This window comes from Garra rufa, chromosome 22 (genome assembly GCF_049309525.1).
Source record: "Garra rufa chromosome 22, GarRuf1.0, whole genome shotgun sequence".
NCBI lineage: Eukaryota > Metazoa > Chordata > Actinopteri > Cypriniformes > Cyprinidae > Garra > Garra rufa.
This window is the reverse complement of record NC_133382.1, coordinates 1,472,590-1,495,415: the sequence shown is the minus strand read 5'-3', so window position 1 is coordinate 1,495,415 and position 22,826 is coordinate 1,472,590. Positions and strand designations below refer to the sequence as shown.

General features: G+C 29.9%; 2 protein-coding genes across 3 annotated transcripts; one reads left to right on the top strand and one right to left on the bottom strand.

Annotated features, from left to right (window-relative positions):
* The first annotated feature begins 2,151 nt into the window (after positions 1-2,151).
* LOC141298024 (L-xylulose reductase-like) lies at positions 2,152-10,906 on the top strand. Of its 2 annotated transcripts, XM_073828528.1 has the most exons (9): positions 2,152-2,241; positions 3,785-3,882; positions 4,052-4,206; positions 4,287-4,329; positions 4,402-4,501; positions 7,179-7,243; positions 9,084-9,201; positions 10,573-10,698; positions 10,803-10,906. In XM_073828528.1, exons 1-8 carry the CDS (start codon positions 2,190-2,192, stop codon positions 10,674-10,676), a joined length of 735 nt encoding a protein of 244 aa, XP_073684629.1. In that variant the 5' UTR covers positions 2,152-2,189; the 3' UTR covers positions 10,677-10,698; positions 10,803-10,906. The 2 variants fall into 2 exon arrangements, with proteins under 2 accessions (XP_073684629.1, XP_073684628.1); XM_073828527.1 differs by having other exon boundaries at positions 10,573-10,906.
* Positions 10,907-12,852: 1,946 nt separating this feature from the next.
* Positions 12,853-21,804, bottom strand: LOC141297655 (ras-related C3 botulinum toxin substrate 3-like). The gene is made up of 4 exons (XM_073828087.1): positions 21,693-21,804; positions 18,129-18,191; positions 17,864-18,023; positions 12,853-15,784 (listed from the first exon to the last, which is right to left on the bottom strand). The coding sequence occupies exons 1-4, from the start codon at positions 21,783-21,785 to the stop codon at positions 15,654-15,656; spliced, it is 447 nt and encodes a 148-aa protein (XP_073684188.1). The 5' UTR covers positions 21,786-21,804; the 3' UTR covers positions 12,853-15,653.
* Between the last annotated feature and the right edge of the window lie 1,022 nt (positions 21,805-22,826).

Genomic DNA, 22,826 nt, shown 5'->3' with positions numbered 1-22,826 from the left:
AAAATTGATAAATATACCGTATATTACTACAGTTTACAGTAATGGTGTTCTATATTAATATATTTTGAAATATAATTTATTCCTGTGATGCAAAACTAAATTTTTATCATCCATTACACAGTTTTCAGTGCCACATGAATCTTCAAAAATCATTTACACTTAAAAATAAAGGTTCCAAAAGTTTTTGCAGTGATACCAAAGAAGAACCATTTTGAATAACATTTTAAAAATCTAAAAAAGCTATAAAAAACCTTTTATGCTTTTGAACGTTTCCATGGATGTTCAAGTTTTTTTATATTGATGCCAACCTTTATTTTTAAGAGTGTAACATGCCATTTAATTACTGTTATAATCAATGTTTTTTAAACCTGTGTTTATCAGGATTCTTGATAAATAAAAAGAACAGCGTTTATTCAAAATATAAATCTTTTCTAACAATATAAATCTTTGCTATCACTTTTTATCAATTTAACATCCTTGGTGAATAAAAGTATCATTTCTTTAAAAAAAAAAGAAAGAATAAAAATGTACTGACCCCAAACAGATAAAAAAAAAAAGATTTCTATTTTTAATAAATGCTGTTCTTTTCAATGTTTTATTCGCAGGTTCCAATTAAATATTAAGCAGCACAACTGTTTCCAACATTGATAATAAATCAGAATATTAGAATGATTTCTGAAGGATCATGTGACGCTGAAGACTGCAGTAATGATGCTGAAAATTCAGATTTGATCACAGAAATAAATTACAATTTAAAACATATTGACATAGAAACCAGTTATTTTAAATTAAAATAATATTTCACAATATTACATTTTTTTCTTTATTTTTGATCAAATAAATGCAGCCTTGATGAGCAAAAAAGTACTTTTAAAAGCATTAAAAATCTTACTGATCCCAAACTGTTACAAAAGCTTTTTATTTCAGATAAATGCTGATATTTGGATCTTTCTATTCATCAAAGAATCCTGAAAAAACATACTAAAATAATAAATATTGCTAATAATAAAATAATAATAAATGTTTCTTGAGCAGCAAATCAGCATATTAGACTGATTTCTGAATGATTTTAGTTCATTCAAAACCCAACTGCACCCTCACTTGAAGAAGTAACTTCTGTCTTGGAATTAATTTTCACATCAATAAACTCAGAAAATCAGAAAGTTACTTTAAAAGTAATGCATTACCAGATTGAGTTACTCCCTAAAAAAGTAACTAATTACGTTACTTAGTTTTTATGGAAAGTAATGCGTTTCGTTACTTTTGCGTTACTTTTTAAATCTGGCCAGGGCTTGTTTGTTTGTTTTTAATATAAAAAGTTCAATTTTTGTCAAATGTAAAAGCCTTTTCACAGCAAAAGCCTCAGACTTTTGATTGACGTCTGTACAGTAGACCGCAGAAGAAAAAATGACAACTCTTTAGCAAAAAAAAAAAAAAAAAATGGTTAGATTATCTTGAGTCATTTTTGCTTATTAGTATGGATGAAATGGATCATCGAAGGTTAATAAAATGGGATTAAATACATAAAGGATATTCGTATTATTGAACATATTTAATTATCGCAGGTTTGTGTTGAATTTGACAGTTTTTATTCATTTTGAAGAACACTGTATCTGTTTTTTAGTGAGTGAGATGAATAAATGCATGTTCACATTTATTCTAGAACTAAAGATGGGGACAGGAGAGCTTTTAATCAATAAATGAGAGGAAAAAGTAACTCGAATATTTTTTTGTCAATAAAAAAGTAATGCGTTACTTTACTAGTTACTTGGAAAAAGTAATATTACATAACTTGCGTTACTGAACACTGGTACTAACTGCACCCTCATTAAAGTAGTAACTTCTGTCTTGGTAGTGATTATTATGTTACGAAACAAACTTTAGATTATGTGAGCAGATCATGTGACAAATACAGACAAACTTGCTGAGTTTTCACGTCCTTCCTGTTCATTCTGCTGCACTCCAGTGAACTGAACTTCGCTCAGTCAAACAAACAGCAGACTCGATCTGAGGTACGTAAAGAATGAGAAAGCTTTGATGCAGAGGTTTTGTGCTGTTAAACACATTGGTTTCGTTTTTAACAACCCATCTGCTGTGTTTTAGCAATGTGACGCGAAACAAACTACTTTTCTGTACTTTCAGTAGCGCTGAAGTGTTTGTAGGCTGAACTTGGGCTGGATAAAGCAAGTATGGAGATATCCTTCAGTGGAAAGCGTGCTCTGGTGACTGGAGCTGGCAAAGGTAAGCTTTAATACTTAAAGGGACAGTGCACACAAACATTTCTGACATCGTTTACTCACACGTTACGAATTTGTAACATTTTTTGTGGAATACAAAAGCGACACTGAAGAGAGTCGATGTCGCTCTTTTCCATTCATTAACTAATAATCACGACGACACATTTTGGAAAGTTCGTGAAACAAGCAGCAAGCGTCCAATTTGCCATTAATTAATTAATTTGCATATTAATTTAACATTAAAGCTGAAAATGTATAACATGAAATAAAATATTATGGTAGCTAAAAAATAAAATAAAATTAGTACTTGATTACTCATTCTTGAAGTCAAGTACATTTCATTTCTATCACACTTCTCACAATTCTGTGGTGGCTTTAACATTAATAAATAAATAACTCTAGCATCTCTAGCTTTTTTTGAGTTTATATCAAAATTCTGGTCTTTTTTAGCAAAAAATTGCAAGACTTAAAAGAAATTTACTTTAAATTGTGAGATATAAATGCAATTTTGAGAAGAAAAGCTGAAACTGTGAGATTAAAATGTCAGTTATCAAAAAAAACAAACAATAAAAAACAACAAAAATTCAATTGTGAGATGCAAACTCAGGATTCTGAGGGGGAAAGTCAGATTTGAAAAATTCTGTATTTTTTAGTTTTTTATTAAGAGAATAAAATATCTTTCAGATAAGTCGAAGTTACATTATGGCCTTGCATAAACATTGTTTCAAAATTAAAAAAAAAAAACATAAATATTATTTTTATTACGTTGAAAACAGTTGTGTAGAATTTTTTTTTAGGTTTCTTTGACAGTGTCAAGAAGAACAGCATTTATCTGAAATAGAAATCTTTAGTAACATTATAAATGTCTTTATCATCACTTTTGATCAATTTAAAGCATCCTTGCTAAATAAAAGTATCAATGTATATATATATATACTGACTCCAAGCTTTTGTTACAAAATTTTATTTGAGATAATTCCTGTTTTTGGGATCTTTCTATTAATCAAAGAATCCTGAAAACTGTTGTAAATACTCAACTGTTTTAAATATTGATGATAATAATAATAAAAATGTTTGTTAAGCAGCAAATCAGAATCTTAGACTGATTTCTGAAGGATCATGTGACACTTAAGACTGCAGTAATGATGCTGAAAATGCAGCTTTGATCGCAGAAATAAATTAGATTTTAAAATATATTCAAATAGAAAACAGTTATTTTAAACAGTAAAAATATTTCAGAATTTTACTGTTTTTGCTGTACTTTAAATCAAATAAATGCAGGCTTGGTGAGCAGAAGAGTCTTCCTTAGAAAAAAAAAAAACATTAAAAATTATAATGTCCAAAAAACATTTGATTGTTAATTGTGCTAAGTAGATACAATTCTTAGAAAAATCTTCATTTGTGTTCCACAGAAGATAAATGTTTTGCAAACTGTCCCTTTAGAAATGCATAATAAGCGCATAGTATGCATGCTTTGAACTTTCCAAATGACTCATGTTAGAAGTAATGAAACTCCAGATCGTTGACTTTCCCTTAATGCCTCGCAGGGATCGGACGAGCCACGGCTCTGGCTCTGGCACGCTGTGGGTCAGAGGTCACGGCTGTCACACGCACTAAGGCTGACCTGGATGGCCTGGTGCAGGAGGTAACGACCCCTCGTCACGGTCCGGCTCATCCGAGACAAAACCCCAGCGATCCATTGTCCCCCAGCGCATCGCTATTCTCCCGCTGCTCCTTTATGCCCATAGCTCTCATTCAGCCAGATTCGGACAATAGCCAGTGTCTTTGTAACTCGGGCTGCTTCTGATCCGCAGTGTCCCTCCATCAGGCCGGTGTGCGTGGATCTGTCAGACTGGGACGCCACAGAGCAGGCGCTGAAAGACGTGGGTCCGGTGGATCTGCTGGTGAACAATGCCGCCTGCGCTAAACTTCAGCCCTTTCTGGAAGTCACACCAGATCAGTTTGACATGTAAGGCTTTGAAATATCACTCACACGCTATCATTTGTCTTTTTTAAATAGGCTGAGTGCATTTGTGATTGCTTTCGCAGGTCTTTCAATGTCAACGTGAAAGCTGCACTTCATGTTGCTCAAGTAAGAAGAGACTAAAGCGATGCTGGATGAGATCCGAAGGACTTTTATAAATGCTATCTACATTTGTTTTAGATCGTGGCTCGAGGAATGAAGGCCAGGGGAAGCGGAGGATCCATTGTGAACATCTCGAGTCAAGCCTCACAGAGCGCTCTGAGAGATCATGCTGTATATTGTGAGTCCCAAGCGTTTAATCGTATCACATTCATGCAACTGGAATCATTGTCCCAGACCTATTTATTAAGCCTGGAGGGAATTTTTGAATCCAATCTGATTTATAATTCTGTTTATATAAATCATAAACATTGCAATCTTAAGTGGCATGGGAATATTTGTAGCAATAGCCAAAAATACTGTGTATGGGTCAAAATTATTGATTTTTCTTTTATGCCAAAAATCATTAGGATATTAAGATCATGTTCCATGAAGATATTTAGTGAATTTGCTACTATAAATATATCCAAACTTAATTTCTGATTAGTAATATGCATTGCTAAGAACTTCAGTTGGACAGCTTTAAAGGCGATTTTCTCACTAGTTTTCTTTTGCACACTGAGATTTCAGATTTTCAAATAGTTTTCTATTCTGACAAACCATACAACCAATCAATCAAAGCTTATTAATTCAGCTTTCAGATGATGTATACATCTCAATTTTGAAATAATTGACCAGATTTTGTGGTCTACTAGTGCATTACACTATTTGTCAAAAGCTTTCTCAATGTTTCTGAGAGAAGTCTCTTCTGCATTTATTTGATCAAAAATACAGTAAAAATTGTGAAATATTATTACAATTTAATATAGCTGTTTTCTATGCAAATATATATTAAAAATGTAATTTATTCCTGTGATCAAAGCTGTATTTTCAGCATCATTACTGCAGTCTTCAGTGTCACATGATCCTTCAGAAATCATTCTAATATTTGATTTGCTGCTCAACAAACATTTCTGATTATTAGCGATTTGGAAAACAGTTGTGCTGCACAATAGTTTTGGAAACATTATGTCGTAATACATTACCATTCAAAAGTTTGGGGTAAATAAGATAAAAAAATATATATATATTTTTTTTAGTTCATCAAGAATGCATAAAGTGACAGTAGAGATATTTATAAAATAAATTATTAAATATTAAGCAGCAAAAACTTTTCAGCACAGATATTAAGAAAGAACCACTATTAAAAATTAAGCCTGAGTAAAAATTAAATGGAAAATCAGTTTATTAGAATGATTTCTGAAGGATCATGTGATCTGAAGACTGCAGTAATGATGCTGAAAATTCAGCTTTGATCACAGGAATAAATTAGATTTTAACAGATAGTCATTTAGAAAGCAACTATTTTACACTGTAATAATATTTTACAATTTTTACTGTATTTTTGATCAAATGAATACAGCCTTGGAGAGCGGAAGAGACTTTTTACTAGGACATTTAAAAATTCATAAGAATTGATCAGATGATTTGAGGTCTACAATCATGTTTACATAAAGGTTTCTGATTATTAACAGATTATTTTGGTGCATGCAAACATTGCTAAAATTTGCAATGATGCAATATGCAAAACCAGTCTTAAGTAGCACGGGTATATTTATAGCAAAAGCCAAAAATACTTAGTATGGGTCAAAATGATCAATTTTTCTTTTATGCAAAAAATCATTAGGATATTAAGTAAAGATCATGTTCCATGAAAATGTTTAGTAAATTTCCTACTGTAAATATATCAAAACTTAATTTTTGATTAGTAATATGCATTGTTAAGAACTTCATTTGGACAACTTCAAAGGTGATTTTCTCAATATTTAGATTTTTTTGCACCCTCAGATTCTGGATTTTCAAATAGTTGTATCTCGACCAAATATTGCTGTATTCTAACAAGTTAAAGCTTATTTATTCAGCGTCCAGATGGTTTATAAATCTCAGTTTATCTCTATATGATGATGATAATAATGATGATTATATTGTTGTTATTGTTAGCAACCCTGCTGAGTGACAGCCAAATTTAACCCTGTTACCCATTTTGATATGTTTTCTGTTTTTGTTTTCTGATTTTCAAATATTATTTAAATAAGATTAAGATTATTGTTAATATTGTTAATATGTTTATTAATATAATAATATTAATTAATTGATTGATTAATGTATATAATAATATAATAATAATAATAATAATAATAATAATAAATTAATGAATACATAAATTAATAATATTTAAAATATAAAAACGGGCTTGCAGATTTAGTTAACCGTTTTGGTGTATTTTCAGTTTTTATATATTTTTTTAAATATTATTTGCATTTATTGTGATTTAAGATTATCATTGTTCATATTTTTATTAATATAATAATAATTAATTTATTAAATTAATAGATAAATAAGTTAAGTTTTTATATATTTTTTTTAAATATTATTTAAATGTATTATGATTAAGATAATAATTATTGTTGTTGTTGATAGTTGTATTAATATAATAATAATAATAATAATAATACATTAAATAATACATAAATTAATAATATTTAAAATATAAAAACAGAAAATACTCCAAAATACGTAACAGGGTTGCAGGATATTACGTAAAGATCATGTTCCATGAAAATATTTAGTACATGTCCTACCGTAAATATATCCAAACTTAGTTTTTGAATTTTTGACTTCATTTTTTGACAACTTTAAAGGCGATTTTCTCAATATTTGTTTTTTTGCACCCTCAGATTCCAGATTTTCAAATAGTTGTATCTTAGACAAATATTGCTGTATTATCTAACAAGCTAAAGCTTATTTATTCAGCTTTCAGATGATGTATACATCTCATTTTTAAAGTAATAATAATAAAGTGACTGTGTGTTGCGCAGGTGCCACTAAAGGAGCGCTGGACATGTTGACCAGAGTGATGGCGCTGGAGCTGGGCCCGTTTCAGGTTCATCGCTGCTTATTAAATCCTGATTTACACTCCAGAGTTTTGTCAGAGCATGTTTATGAGATTGGTCAAACTCGGAGCTCATTATATGTTGTTTACAGCTTTGAGGAACAAAATGACACTTTGTGGTGAACAGTCTTTCCGGGAATCAACAAGCACCCTCTTAAATCTCTAAATGCGTTTGCTGAATATGTCAAATGGGTGATTAAATGTTGGGCTGTGTGTGTAATTACGTGGAGGAGTGGATGGAATTACTGACCGCTGATAATGCAGATTTATGGCCTTTTCCATGTTGGACTGATGACTGTTGTAATGCTTTCTTTGAAAATGCAAAATATGATAATGTTAAGTATGATGATTATGTTGCTGTATTGATATATTAACAGCCAAATTTAACCCCGTTACCCATTTTGGTGTTTTCTGTTTTTATATTTTTAAAATATTGTTTAAATATATTATGATTAAGAAATATTATTATTCATATTTTATTAATATATTAATATTAATCAATTAATTGATTGATTAATTTATTGTTGTTAATACGTTTATAATAATAATAATAAATTAATAATATTTCATATTTAAAAAGAATATAAAATTATGATTATTGTTAATACTTTTATTAATATAATAATAATAATAATAATAATAATAATAATAATAATAATTAATTATTTAATTAATTAATACACAAATTAATAATATTTAAAATATAAAAACAGAAAATACTCCAAAATGAGTAACAGGGTTACGGATTAAATGACCCATCTTGGTGTATTTTTTAAAATATTTTATTACATTTATTATTATTATTATTATTATTATTATTATTATTATTATTATATTTATATATTTATTTATGTATTTATTTATTACTTTTAAAATATTAAAACAAAAAAATACACTAAAATGTGTAACAGGGTTGCAGATTTAGTTACCCATTTTGGTGTATTTCTTTGTTTTTATATTTTTTAAATATTATTTAAATGTATTATGATTAACATTATTATTATTATTATTATTATTATTATTATTATTATTATAACAATATCCATGTATGTATGTATTTATTTAAAATATTAAAACAAAAAATACACAAATTGGTAACAGGGTTGCAGATTTAGTTACCCATTTTGGTGTATTTCTTTGTTTTTATATTTTTTAAATATTATTTAAATGTATTATGATTAACATTATTATTATTATTATTATTATTATTAATAGTAATAATAATAATAATTATTATTATTATTATTATTATTTATTTATTTATTTATTTACTCATTTATTAATATAAAAAAAATACACCAAAATGGGTAACAGGGTTGTATATTTGTTACCCATGTTGGTGTATTTCTGTTATTATATATATATTCTTTAAATAGTATTTAAATTCATTATGATTATGTTGATTATTGTTATTAGTATCAATATTAGATTTTAAATATCATTAATAATTAAAATGTAACATGTTACACTGTTTTTATATCATTTTTAATATTATTTTCATTTATTTATTTAATCAAATGTTGGTTTGTAGTTAATGGTAATTATTTTTATTATTAAATTAATCATTTTAATAATCATAATAAAAATGTGTATTTATTTCAACAACTAATTCTATTATTATTATTATTATTATTATTATTATTGATGTTTCTTTATGTTTTTAGTTTGTTAAATCTGATTTTAAAAATGACAAATCTTTGATCAGATCTGTGCCAGTGTTCTCTGTATTGAACTGAAAGTGTCTATTTGCCCATATTGATTGCCAGATGAACTGTATTTGTTGTTAATGTGGCGTTATTCAGCATGTCTGTCATGTAATCGTCCCGGACAGATCCGAGTGAACTCCGTGAACCCGACCGTGGTGATGACGGATATGGGGAGGATTGGATGGAGTGACCCAGAAAAAGCCAAAAGCATGACGTCCCGCATCCCGCTGGGGAAGTTTGCAGGTAAGTCTGTGTAAGTCTCAGTGATATAATCTCATTGATGTTGAAAATACATGTCTATACTAGGGATGCACTGAAATGAAAATTCTTGGCCAAAGCAAAATAAACTTTAGACCGAAGACCAAGTACCGAACGCGTTTTTTTGTGTTTCCCCCCATGTATTTTGCCAATTTCTTTTACCATTGCATAAATTAAATAGCCAATATTTGCTTTTTAGAGTTTGTCTTGCATTTCAAAGAAATCAATCAATTACAAAACAGCAATTTAAAAACATTTACTTAACACTGAACATTTGTAACATTCTAGTAGACATTAGAGCCTTCCAACAAACCACAATTGAACTTAACATGACTAAGTTAGTAAAATAATATACTGTGCTCATTCTTGAATCAGGCGTGTGTTTTTAATCTACAAATAAATGCAGCCTTGCTGAGCAAAGGACAATGTTAGAATAAATGTATTAATAGACAGAAGTTTTTTTTTGCCTGGTTCTCATAAAAGTACCTGGAGATGTGGTTTGGTCCTCAGTCCTCACACTACACATAGTGTGACCCATTAAATATAATTCAATATAAAATTAATAATAATGATGATAATATCATTGGACTTTATTTATTTATTTATTTTTCTAAATTAAATAAAAATACAATTATTTTATAGTAAACTTTTTTTTTATAGTAAAAAATCTTTAATTTTCTATGTGAATTCTGATAATTTTCAAACCTAAATTAGCAAGTTTTTATTTTGGTGGGTTGCTGGGAAGTACATAACGCTTTAGTATATGCGCTTAGAAGTAAGCTTTTAGTTTGAACAGAAATCTTATGCAGTATTTGTTTTATTTTATTTGACAGAACAACAGTAAAAAGCCGATACTAATATTTCTGAATGTTGTCTTTTATTTAGTGGTAAACCCGCAAGAAGAGCTCAGTCCTACTTTTTGCTGGCAGCAGCAGATTTGTGAATGATTGTCATCTTTGGGCTTTGAACCCTGGCTAAGGAGCTGCTGTCAGAATAAATACTTGGAATGATTTTTGCGTCTTTCTCGGACAGTTTTAAATGCTTCCACACTGACCACATGTTTGCTGCATTAGTGCACGCCTCTATTTGATCGCCTCACCTCATTGTTCACCATAAGTTATTCAGCGTTTTCACTTTTTCATTGACTTATTCGCTATTTTCAGCTGAATAATTTCGGTTGACGAACATTTGGTGCATCTCTAGTCTATATGGTAAGTCAGATTCTCTCAAAGCAGAGATTGTGTGATTTAGTGAGATCAGAGGCAGATTGTGAAACGTATGAAACAGCAGAATGTCAGCAGCCTCAGTCTCTGCTGATTTGGGTTTTCTAGAGTGTTTCTGTTTGTCTTTGTTTAGAAGTGGAGGATGTGGTCAACTCCATCCTCTTCCTCCTCAGCGATAAGAGCGCCATGACCAACGGCGTCATCCTGCCCATCGATGGAGGCTTTCTGGCTTGCTAAGAATGAACATCATCAGTCACAGGTGAATGAGGGCCAATAAATGCTTTTTACTGGTTACTAAATCATTTGAGATGATTCGTGTTCACATTTGTTCTTCACACAAAGAAATCTGCTCTTATCTTTTAGAGTTGTCATTGTACGGAAAAGAGCAGCATGAACATTCTGCTCAATGTCTCCTTTTGTGTTTTATAAAATGTGAATTCTGAGTGAGTAAAGGATAACAGAAATAGTTTCTGTGTGAATTGTGTTTTGACTGAGGAGCATTTTGTGAAGTGAAGCGTTTAACAGCTGTTGCTGTAATGAGCTCATATGGTCCTCATGAGAGCCTGAAGGTCTCTGCTTCTAGCCACTTCCAGTTGCCATGACAATACAGTCCATTTTATGTCTTGTAGTATCATCTCTGTCCTGTAGAGATCACTGCGGTTGAGATATGTGACTCTGGACCACAAAATACAATATTTGAAAATCTAGAATCTGAGGATGCAAAACATCTAAATATTGAGAAAATCGCTTTTAAAGTTGTCCAAATGAAGTTTTTAGTGATGCATATTACTAATCAAGTTTTGATATATTTACAGTAGGGACATAGTAAGAAAAAGCATAGATGTTCACAGAATTGCGAGTTTGTATCTTGGAATTCTGACTTTATAACTTGCAATTGTGAGTTTATATTTCACAATTCTGAGAAAAAAGTCAGAATTGCAAGTTTGCATGCATTTGATTTAAATCTGAGGGTGCAAAAAAATCTAAATACTGAGAAAATCGTCTTTAAAGTTGTCCAAATGAAGTTCTTAGCAAGTTTTGATATTTTTACGATAGGAAATTTACATCTTCATGGAACGTGATCTTTATTTAATACCCTAATGATTTTTGGCATAAAAGAAAAAGAGAAAACTTTAAAGGAGATTTTCCTCAGAATCCCTGATTCCAGATTTTCAAATAGTTGTATATCAGCCAAATCTTGTCATATCCTAACAAACTGTACATTCAGCTTTCAGATAATGTATAAATCTCAAAAATAAAAATAAAAATAAATAAATAGACCCTTATGACTGGTTTTGTGGTCCAGAGTGACATATATCATTGATATACTAATATAGCTTTTATTAATATTTTTAAAATTAATATATAAATAATTTTTTTAATTTGTTTTCATTTTAATTTTAGTTAGCTTTAGTAATTTTGTTGTGTTTTTGTCAATTCCATTTTTTAAAATGAATGCATTATTTTTATATATATATATAATTCTTATTCATTTTAATCTCAGTTTTAGTTAAACCAAATAAAAATGAGAAACAATGCCTAGGCAACTAGATGAAATAAAATAAGTTTAATATTTGTACAATTACAATTATTTAAGTCATTCCTGTTTTTAATTTACATTCCTGTTATTATTTATTTTTTATTATGGTTTTGAGTATTTTTTTAAATTAGTATATCATTTTTTTTCATAATTTGTTTTTTAATTTTAGCTAGCTTTAATATTTTTGTTGTGCTTTTGTCAATATTTTTCTTTAATTAATGAAATTTTTTTTTATAAATATGTCTGTATTATTTACTATAATTAATTTATACTATATAACTGTATCTATTTAATTTTTTTAATCTCAGTTTTAGTTAAACTAAAAGAAAAAGGAGAAATAGATTAAATAAGTAGATTTTTTTTAGTATATACTTGTTTATAATTTTTTACTTTTGTATTTTTGTGTGTGCTTTTTTTTCAATTATTTTTATTTTATTTTTATCTCTGGCAAGTATATTAAATAAAATAAGTTTAATGTTTTTCCAATTATTATTTTTAAGTATTTTTTATTTTTTTAAATCAAAAAAAGTTTTTATTTTATTTAAATTCCCGTTAATATTTATTTCATTTCAAATCATCTTTTTTAAAAATGATTTTAGGTTTTAGTTTTAGTCAACAATCATAACCCTGATTCCCGGTCTTGCATTATTCCAGCTAGCTTTAGTATTTTTGTTGTGCTTTTGTGACTGAACTTGATGAAAAACTGACGAATCTTGATTTTGACAGCACTGCAAACGAGCTTATGAAAGAAATAGTTCACAAACAACTCCCATACAGGTCTGTTCCACACACAAAGCTATTGTTCGGCGTCAGAAGACTTATGCATTAGATTTATTGTATTTGATTCAGATGAATAAAAGCAGAGAATCGCAGTAAGGGTAAAACATGAATAGATTTATTAATGAATGCATTCCTCATCTAAAACATTTGTGTAAATATACTATCTTACATCATGGAAATGTCTTTTGGCAGCTGTGAAGATCATCTTTTTTTGTCCGTTTTAAGAGTTATTTACAAAGTTGGCTGAGAGAAAGGAAGTGTGGGATACCGTTGCGATCACGGAGACTCGAACCCACGGACGAACGGCACGCTCACGCCACATGCAGACACCGATCAACAAGGGAAAGGTCCAGAACAAATGCCCATGCATGTCCTTCAGGTGCAGACACATTCAGGCTTCTGCTCGCGGCATGCGGCTCGATCATGAGGATGATGGGCATTTGTTCAGACAGAGCGCTCAGATTTGAAATCGTGAAGCCGTACCATAAAACCCTTCATCGGTGCTTTAGCTGTACATCGAAAACTAGAAAAGAAAGAAAATCCAAAAGCAGTGTATTCACTGACCGCGTCGATTAGTTCAGATCCACATCAAAGTAGAGACACATTTCACAGTTTCCTTCTCCAGTGTTTGGAACGGAGGAGCCAAGGAGCAGAAAACATCTAGTCTTCATGAATGCAGCTGGCCTTAAAGTCAACGTCAAATCAAACACAGCCTCTTTAACTTCTGCTTCAAAAATCTTCATCTTTGTTAATCTAGTATCTGTACCCAGCTAACATTGTTCATCAAACATTTCTGATACTTTTATTTTAAACGTTACATTTTAAATAACATTCCCAAAATGTCTGCAAAATGGAATGATTTCAAAAATGTTATGATGTATCATTCAAGGAGTGTTTGATTATATTTTTTTTTTATGTTACTACTGTCAGAACATCATGATGTTAAAAATATATCAAATAAAATGTTTCCCTAATGTTTAAATGACCAAGAAAAACTACGTTTTGAAAATGTTTTAAAAACTGGTTGTTTGGAACATTCAAAAGTAACATTTTATAACGTTAAAAAAATAATCAAAATGTTGCCTTCATGTTTCAAAAATGTTGTTAGATATATCGTTCAAGGAATGTTTCATTTGAAACATTTTTTTAAGTGTTGCAACTGTCAGAACATTTAGAGAACATTTAAAATAAACACTTATTAGGTAAAAAAAAAAAAAATCTAATAAAATGTTTCCTTAATATTTGCATGACCAAGAATAACATTTTGAAAATGTTTCAAAAACTGGATGTTTTGAACATTCAGAGAACATTCAAAAGTAACATTTCATAATGTTAAAAAAAATCTAATAAAATGTCTCCCTAATGTTTGCATGAACAACAACAAAAAAAAAAAACATTTTGAAAACATATCATAAACTTTCAAAGAACATTCAAAAGCGACGCTCCCAGAATGTCTGCAAAATGAAACGTCATGTTTTCAAAAATGTTACGACGTATCATTCAAGGAATGTTTCATTTGTAACTTTAAAAAAAAAAAATGTTACTACTGTCAGAACATTCAGAGAACATTTAAAAAGAACATTTCATAATGTGACCAAAATCTAATAAAATGTTTCCTTAATGTTTGCACGACCAAGACAAATAACATTTTGAAACTGTTTCAAAAACGGGATGTTTTGAACATTCAGAGAACATTTAAAAGTAATGTTCCCAGAATGGTTTATTTGAAACATTTCGTTTTTAAAATGATACTACTGTCATCATTTGGAACATTTAAAAAGTACCATTTCATAATGTAAAAAAAAAAAAAAAAATCAAATAAAATGTTTTCTTATTGTTTGCATGGCCAAGAAAAACAACGTTTTGAAAACGTTTCAAAAACTATATGTTTTGAACATTCAGAGAACATTCAAAAGTAACGTTTCCAGAATGTCTGCAAAATGAAATGTCTTCAAGATTTCAAAAATGTTATGTATCATTTAAGGAATTTTTGAAACGTGTTTTTTTTAAATGTTACTACTGTCAGAACTTTCAAAAGTAACATTTCATGATGTAAAAAAAATCTAATAAAATGTTTCCTTAATGTTTGCACGACCAAGAAAAACAACATTTTGAAAATGTTTTAAAAACTAGAACATTTAAACATTTAAAAGTAACGTTCCCTGAATGTTTGATTTGAAACAAGTGTTTTTTTTTAAATGTCAGAACATTTAAAAGTAACATTTTATAATGTTAAAAAAAATATCAAATCAAATGTTTTCTTAATGTTTGCATGACCAAGAACAAATAATCAAATGGCATGTTCCCTTAACATTTGCTTTACCTAAAAAGTTAAAACATAAAAAAAATGTTCAGAGAACACTTAGAAATAATGTTTTCTTAACAAAACATTCTTAGAACTAATTTTTGTTAGCTGGGTATAAAACTGGACTAAAACCATTGAATATCCTGTTTTACTGATTCCAGATTTAAAAGGGGTCATTTTTCCATTTGATGTTGACTTTAACGCTGACAGCAATGCTAATACTGCGAATGGTTAGCTTTGTACAAGACCGTCTAAATCAACAGAACGTTCCGGTTTCTTTTACAACACCAAGAAACACTTCCTTACAGTATGTCCACGATTACACCGTACCACTAAAACGTCTGATATAAACGATATGAAATGGAATATTACGTCTCTGGGCGCCATCTACACGAGGTTTCCCTCCGTCTGGACGCGTCTAGCCAATGCTTCATATACATGTAATGTGCATTAGAACTTCATGGACGGCTGTCACCGAACCTGTGAGAGGAGTACGAGAGATTTTCCGAGAGGCTGATTCAAAATCTGGTGGTTTGGTGTGGGAGCCGGGAGCCGGGAGCCGGGAGCCGGGAAGCGCGCTGGCCTTGGCTCAGAAGAGGGTGCAGCGCTTGCCACGTTTTTTGACGGGCGGAGGGCAGAGGACGGCACGGATGGCCTCGTCAAATACAGTCTTTAGACCGCGCTGAGTCAGAGCAGAGCACTCCAGATACTTGACCGCACCTGCGGCACAAACAACAAAACATGCTCTTACAAAAATGCATTGTGTTTTAGTACAAATAGACTCCACAAGGGATGCATGATACATTGAAACAAATATTTAGAATAATTAAATAATACTTGCAATGAGAAGAGCTTATTATCAAATGAGAAGCCCATTTAAAAGGTAATTGCAACTTTTTCTCTCACAATTCTGACTTTTTACTCAAACTCACAATTTAAAAAAAAAATTGCAATTCTGAGAACATATCAGTATTTTCCCCCTCAAAATTAGATTTTATAATTACTCACAATTCTGACAAAAATCTGAATCAAGTTTTTATCTCAATTTTTTTTTCTCAGAATTGATACAAAGATTTTTTCTCGCAATTCAGAATTTTTTTAAATTATGTGAAACAAACTCTCAGTTCTAATTATTTTCTCGCAGATGCAAGTTTGTATCTCACAATTCTGACTTTTTTTCTCGCAATTCAGAAATTGCATGATACTAACTCAAAAATTCTGACATTTTCTCTCACAATTCTAACTTTTTTTCTTACAATTCTAACTTTTTTTCTTACAATTCTGACTTTTTTTCACGGAATTGTGACTTTTTCTTGCAATTGAGATTTTTCTATGAATAGCATGATACAAGCTCCTCCTTTTACCATTTTCTCTTACAAGTCTTAACTTTTTTCTCAAAATTCAGATTTTTTCCCCACATAATTCAGATTTTTTTCTTGCAAATTATTATTTTTTTCTCAGAATTGCAGCATGACACAAACTTGCAATTCTGACATTTTCTCTCACAATTTTCACTTTTTTCTCATAATTCTGAGAAAATCACAGTCAAGTGTGTGTCCAAACTTTTGACTGGTAGTGTATATACAGTGCCTTGCAAAAGTATTCATACTCCTTTTTATCATACGTTTTGTTTTGTTGCAGCATTTTGTTAAACTGCTTTAAATTACTTCTTTCCCACATTAATCTACACTCCCTACTCCATAATGGCAAAGCAATTTTTTTTTTTTACATTTGTGCAAATTCATTAGAAATAAAAAACTGAAAAGATCCTGTTGCATAAGTATTCATACCCTTTTCTGGGACACTGTAAATGTATCTGAGGAGCATTCATATCGCTTCTAGATGTTCCTACACTTGGAGTGGAGTTAAACTGTGGCAAATTGATTTGAATGAGTCTGATTTAGAAAGACACACACCTCTCAGAAAAGGTCTAACAGCTGAAAATGCAGATCAGAGCAAAAACCAAGATAACTGCCTGTAGAGCTCAGTGACAGACTTGCGTTAAGGCCATGATCTAGAGAAGAGTTCAGAAACAAATCTGCTGCATTGAAGGTTGACAGAAGCATTCTCCATAATGGAAGACGACTGGAACAACTAGGACTCTAGAAAATGTCCAAGCTGACAGAGATGGAGAGGAGAAAAGGTGAGGCAAAGAATGGCAGATAATTGCCAAATGCAGATGTGCAAAGATGCTCACATCAGACCCAAAAACACTTGAGGCTGTAAAGCTGCTTCAACTATGGACTGAGTTAAGGGTATGAATATTTATGCAATCTACTTATTTCAGTGTTTTATTTTTAATGCATGTGTAACATTTGCAAATCTGGTTTGTGCTTTGTCATTATTATGGTGTATGGAGTGTAAACTGATGTGGGGAAAAACTCATTTAAAGCAGTTTAACATAATGCTGCAACAAAACAAAATGAAGGGTATGAATACTTTTGCAAGGCACTGTATATTAACTGCATTTACTTGATCAAAAAACCCAGTAATATTCAAAAAAATTATTACAGTTTAAAATAATGTTAAAAAAAATGTGATTAATCGCATCCAAAATAAAAGCTTTTGACTGTTTCTGTCAGGCTTTGAGAAACATTCACACAAAAAGCTGTTCTCTCTCAGCTGCCGCTTATTGTTTCCTCCTCCACGCTCCGGCTCATGCTGGACCTCCAGCGCTAAGACAATGGCCGTCTCTGTGCGCATCCCACTCCAGCATACGACAACAGAACCAGCGTCCCACTCACTCAGAGCACAACTCAATAACCGCATGAGCGGCGCTGTGTTTCCGTCAGTACGCACCGATCTCTCGGGCCATGGCCAGACCCTGTGGGTAGGTGATGGGCGACAGCTTCTTGTCCCGCAGCCTCTCGATGGTGTCCTTATCATCTCGCAGGTCCAGTTTGGTGCCCACCAGGATGATGGGTGTGTTGGGGCAGTGATGCCGCACCTCGGGGTACCACTGGAGCACAAATCACTCTCATATTACACTCCCATATCACTATGTGTTGGTGTTTGATTTGCATGCAGTGCATTCAAAAACTGCTGAAAAATGAGATGCACCCACCTTCGCACGGACGTTCTCAAAGGATGCTGGGCTCACCAGTGAAAAGCATATTAAAAACACATCCTGGAGAGAAAACAGAGGGCAAATGCTATTTTAATGATATTTGCAACTCCAATTACACCACACCGCATCACATTTGCTGGATGAAATCCAATACTTGTTTCACTGCAAAAAATGCTGTTCTTAGATTTTTTTGTCTTGTTTCCAGCCAAGATATCTAAAACTTCTTAAATCAAGAAGGATTTTCTAGACGAGTAAAAAATATTGTCTTGTTTTCAGAAAAAAACAAGTCAAAATGAAGCGAGTTTTTGCTTAAACAAGCTAAATAATCTGCCAATGGGGTAAGAATTTTTTTTTTATTTCAAACAGAAAACAAGATTTTTTTACTTACCCCATTGGTAGATTATTTAGCTTGTTCCAAGCAAAAACGCACTTAATTTGGACTTTTTTCAGGATTCTTTGATCAATAAAAGGTTAAAAAGAACAGCTTTTTTTTTTAGCAAAATTATTACAATTATTCTGACAATATACATTACTGTTCAAAAGTTTGCGGTCAATGCTTTTTTATTCTTTCTTGTTTTGAAAGAAATGAATGCTTTTATTCAGGAAGGATGTGTTAACTTGATCAAAAGTGATAGCAAAGACTATTTTTTACAAACGATTTCTATTTTGAATAAATGCTGCTCTTTTGTCCATCAAAGAATCTTGAATCACAGGTTCCAAAAAAATATTTGGCAACGCAACTGTTTCCAACATTGATAATAAAAGCAATAAATCTGAATATTAGAATGATTTCTGAACTATCATGTGACACCAAAGATGCTAAAAATTCAGCTTTGCATCACAGGAATAAAACATTTTTTAACATATATTCAAATAGAAAAGCATTATTTTAAACTGTAATAATAATAACAATAATAAAACAATAAAAATCTTACTGAGCCCAAACTTTTGAACAGCAGTGTATATGCATATTTTTCAAATGCATCATTGCTTTTCGTTACATTTTTCAAAACAACAAGAATAAATAAGACAAGACAAGAAAAGACAAAATACATTAAAAATTGAGAGAGAAAACAATTACACCTACCCAGAAGGAAAAAATCATATTTTGTTGGAGGTAATTTGGGCAAATAAATACTAATTATTAACTATTTTCTTGGAGTTGTAATAAAATCATTTATTTTTGGGTGAATGTCCATGAAATAGTAAAATATGTACTGGATCTTAAAATTCTCATGACTCTTGAGGTACTTTATTTGGGCTTAATAAATATTACAGCAACAGATTACAAATATTTATTCTAAATAATGTCACCCGATACTAAGAAAACAATTAGGGTCAGTACATTTTTATTCTGTCTTTATTCTTTTTGAAGAAATTAATACTTTTATTTAAAAAATTAGGTTCCTAAAAATATTTATAGCACAACTGTTTCATTGATAATTCTAATAATAAATCTGAATATTAGAATGATTTCTGAAGGATCATGTGACACTTAATTGATGAAAACTCATTACTGTTTTTTGTTCTGTATTTTTGATTAAATAAATCCAGTCTTGATGAGCATAAGACACTTCTTTAAAAACATTACAAGTCTTACTGATCCTAAACTTTTGAGCGGCAGTGTATTTATGTAACAGTATTTTGGCATAACAATGGGATATTTTTGCACTCAGCATCATTAAACTCTATGATATCAGGTTTTTTTCGGCAAATCAGCAGAATTATTTTCAGACACAGGGCTGAGTACTTCATATTTTTTGTTATTTACACATTTTTGAAGTGCATTTAGGTCATAATTTTCTACTAATATGTGAAGACTATCATTTGAAAAATAAGACTCTAAAGGCACACACCGTCTGCGGGTACGAGGGTTTTTCATGATCGAAAAACTCAAAAAGTAATTTTTTAGTAAAATATTAATTATTTTAAAAAACAATACTATATATATATTTTTTTCTTCCTTTTTCTTTCTTTCTTTCTTTTTTTTCAAATACATTTTATTTATTAGTTCAAATACAAATTGTGCCAAAAAAAAAAAAAAAAATATATATATATATATAATTTATTTATTTATAATATAGTCAAATATTAATTATTTTAAAAAACAATAAAAAATAATTTTATTTTATTTTATATTATTTTACTTTTTCAAATACAAATTGTGCAAAGGAATGTTTATCAGTTAAAAATTAGTTTTTTTTCCATGGGAAAAAAAAAGTAACTTCAGTTTTTCTTAAAAACAAACTGAGAATCATTCCTTGGCATAATTTGTATTTGAAAAAAAAAAATAATAATAATAAAAATAAAATAATACTATTTATATTTTCAAATTTTTGTTGTTTTACATTTTTTGAAGTGCATTTAGGTCAATTTTCTACTAATATGTGAAGACTATCATTTGAAAAATAAGACTCTAAAGGCACACACCGTCTGCGGGTACGAGTGTTTTTCATGATCTAAAAACTAAAAAAAAGTAATTTTTTAGTAAAATATTAATTATTTAAAAAAACAATACTATATATATATTTTTTCTTCCTTTTCTTTCTTTCTTTCTTTTTTTTCAAATACATTTTATTTATTATTTCAAATACAAATTGTGCCAAAAAAAAAAAAAAAAAAATATATATATATATATATATAATTTATATATATATTTTTTTTCTTCCTTTTTCTTTCTTTCTTTCTTTTTTTCAAATACATTATTTATTATTTCAAATACAAATTGTGCCAAAAAAAAAAAAAAAAAAAATATATATATATATATATATATACATATATATATATATATATATATATATATATATATATATATATATATATATATATATATATATATATATATTTATAATATAGTCAAATATTAATTATTTAAAAAAAACAATAAAAATTATTTTATTTTATTTTATATTATTTTACTTTTTCAAATACAAATTGTGCAAAGGAATGTTTATCAGTTAAAAATTAGTTTTTTTCCATGGGAAAAAAAAATGCAACTTCAGTTTTTCTTAAAAACAAACTGAGAATCATTCCTTGGCATAATTTGTATTTGAAAAAAAAAATTAATAATAAAAAAATAAAAAAATTAATAAAATAATACTATTTATATTTTCTAATTTTTGTTGTTTTACATTTTTTGAAGTGCATTTAGGTCAATTTTCTACTAATATGTGAAGACTATCATTTGAAAAATAAGACTCTAAAGGCACACACCGTCTGCAGGTACGAGTGTTTTTCATGATCGAAAAACTAAAAAAACTCTAAAAAAGTATTTTTTTTAGTAAAATAATAATTATTTAAAAAAACAATACTATATATATATTTTTTTCTTCCTTTTCTTTCTTTCTTTCTTTCTTTCTTTCTTTCTTTTTTTTCAAATACATTTTATTTATTATTTCAAATACAAATTGTGCCAAAAAATAAATAAATAAATAAATAAAATAGTACTATTTATATTTTCTAATTTTTGTTGTTTTCACATTTTTGAAGTGCGTTTAGGTCATAATTTTCTACTAATGTGTGAAGCCTATCATTTGAAAATAAGACTGTAAAGGCACACACCGTCTGCGGGTACGAGAGAGGACGCAGGCGATCGTAATCCTCCTGTCCCGCTGTGTCCCATAAGCCCAGATTGACTGGTTTGCCGTCGACCATCACATTGGCAGAGTAGTTGTCAAATCTGAAAGAGGCATCAGAAGAAGTCATTAGTCACTGACGTCTATTCCGAGTCATTAGACATTCCAGGACACTCATTCATCTCTATCACACATAAAGCAATTCCTCAGAAACACATTCCAGCTCACATTTTTGGAATATCTCCCATAAAGAGTTCAGAGTTCATTAGATCTATAGAACGCTCAACTAATTGTCTGATTGAAATGCAAATCAATGCTGTCACATGCACTTCATACCAACAGCACAACAACTTTTAGTCTACTTTTTATGTGCTTCTCAGAAATGTGCTTTATATACAGTACACCTTCTCAATCAGGTCTGTCCAAACGTTTGGTCTGTACTGTAGATATTAATTCAACTGAAAAAACTTGTGAAAAAATATCTTTCAGGTGGTCAAATAGCAAATAGTGGAGCTCTGCAGCCACCTACTGGTAAAAGTTATTTGTAGTTGTTTTTTTTTACTTTTAAAACGGGATTTTCCAAAAAATGGGCAAAAATCTTACACTAAACCATGTGAAATTATCCATGTTATCCCCATTAATTAAAGTTAGAAATGTGGGTGTTTTATAAAGTGAATTTTACATAAAAAAGCAGTTTTTGTATAAAAACCCATTTTAAAAACATTTATTTATTAATTTATATATATTTAAAAAATATCACTAACCCACTGAAAACTGCACAAATGTAGAGTAAAAACTTTCATAAACAGAAAAATATACAGTACAGACCAAATTTTAATGAGGTGTGTCCAAACTTTTGGTCTGTACTGTACTTCTCAGAAATACACTTAAAATGACATTTAAGTATACTTGACTTATACTTCTATTTGAGCTCTATTTGTGCTCTGAGAATCTGTTTTCATTGTCATTGTTATAGGGGCGCTCTGTACATCTTCTGAACAGAATTTCCAAAACACAAGTGAAGAAGAAACCGAAACAACAGATGCTTCCACATGTAATCTAACACAATCATCAGACAGAAAACAGCATCAAATACTTAAAAATATATTTGAACTTTACT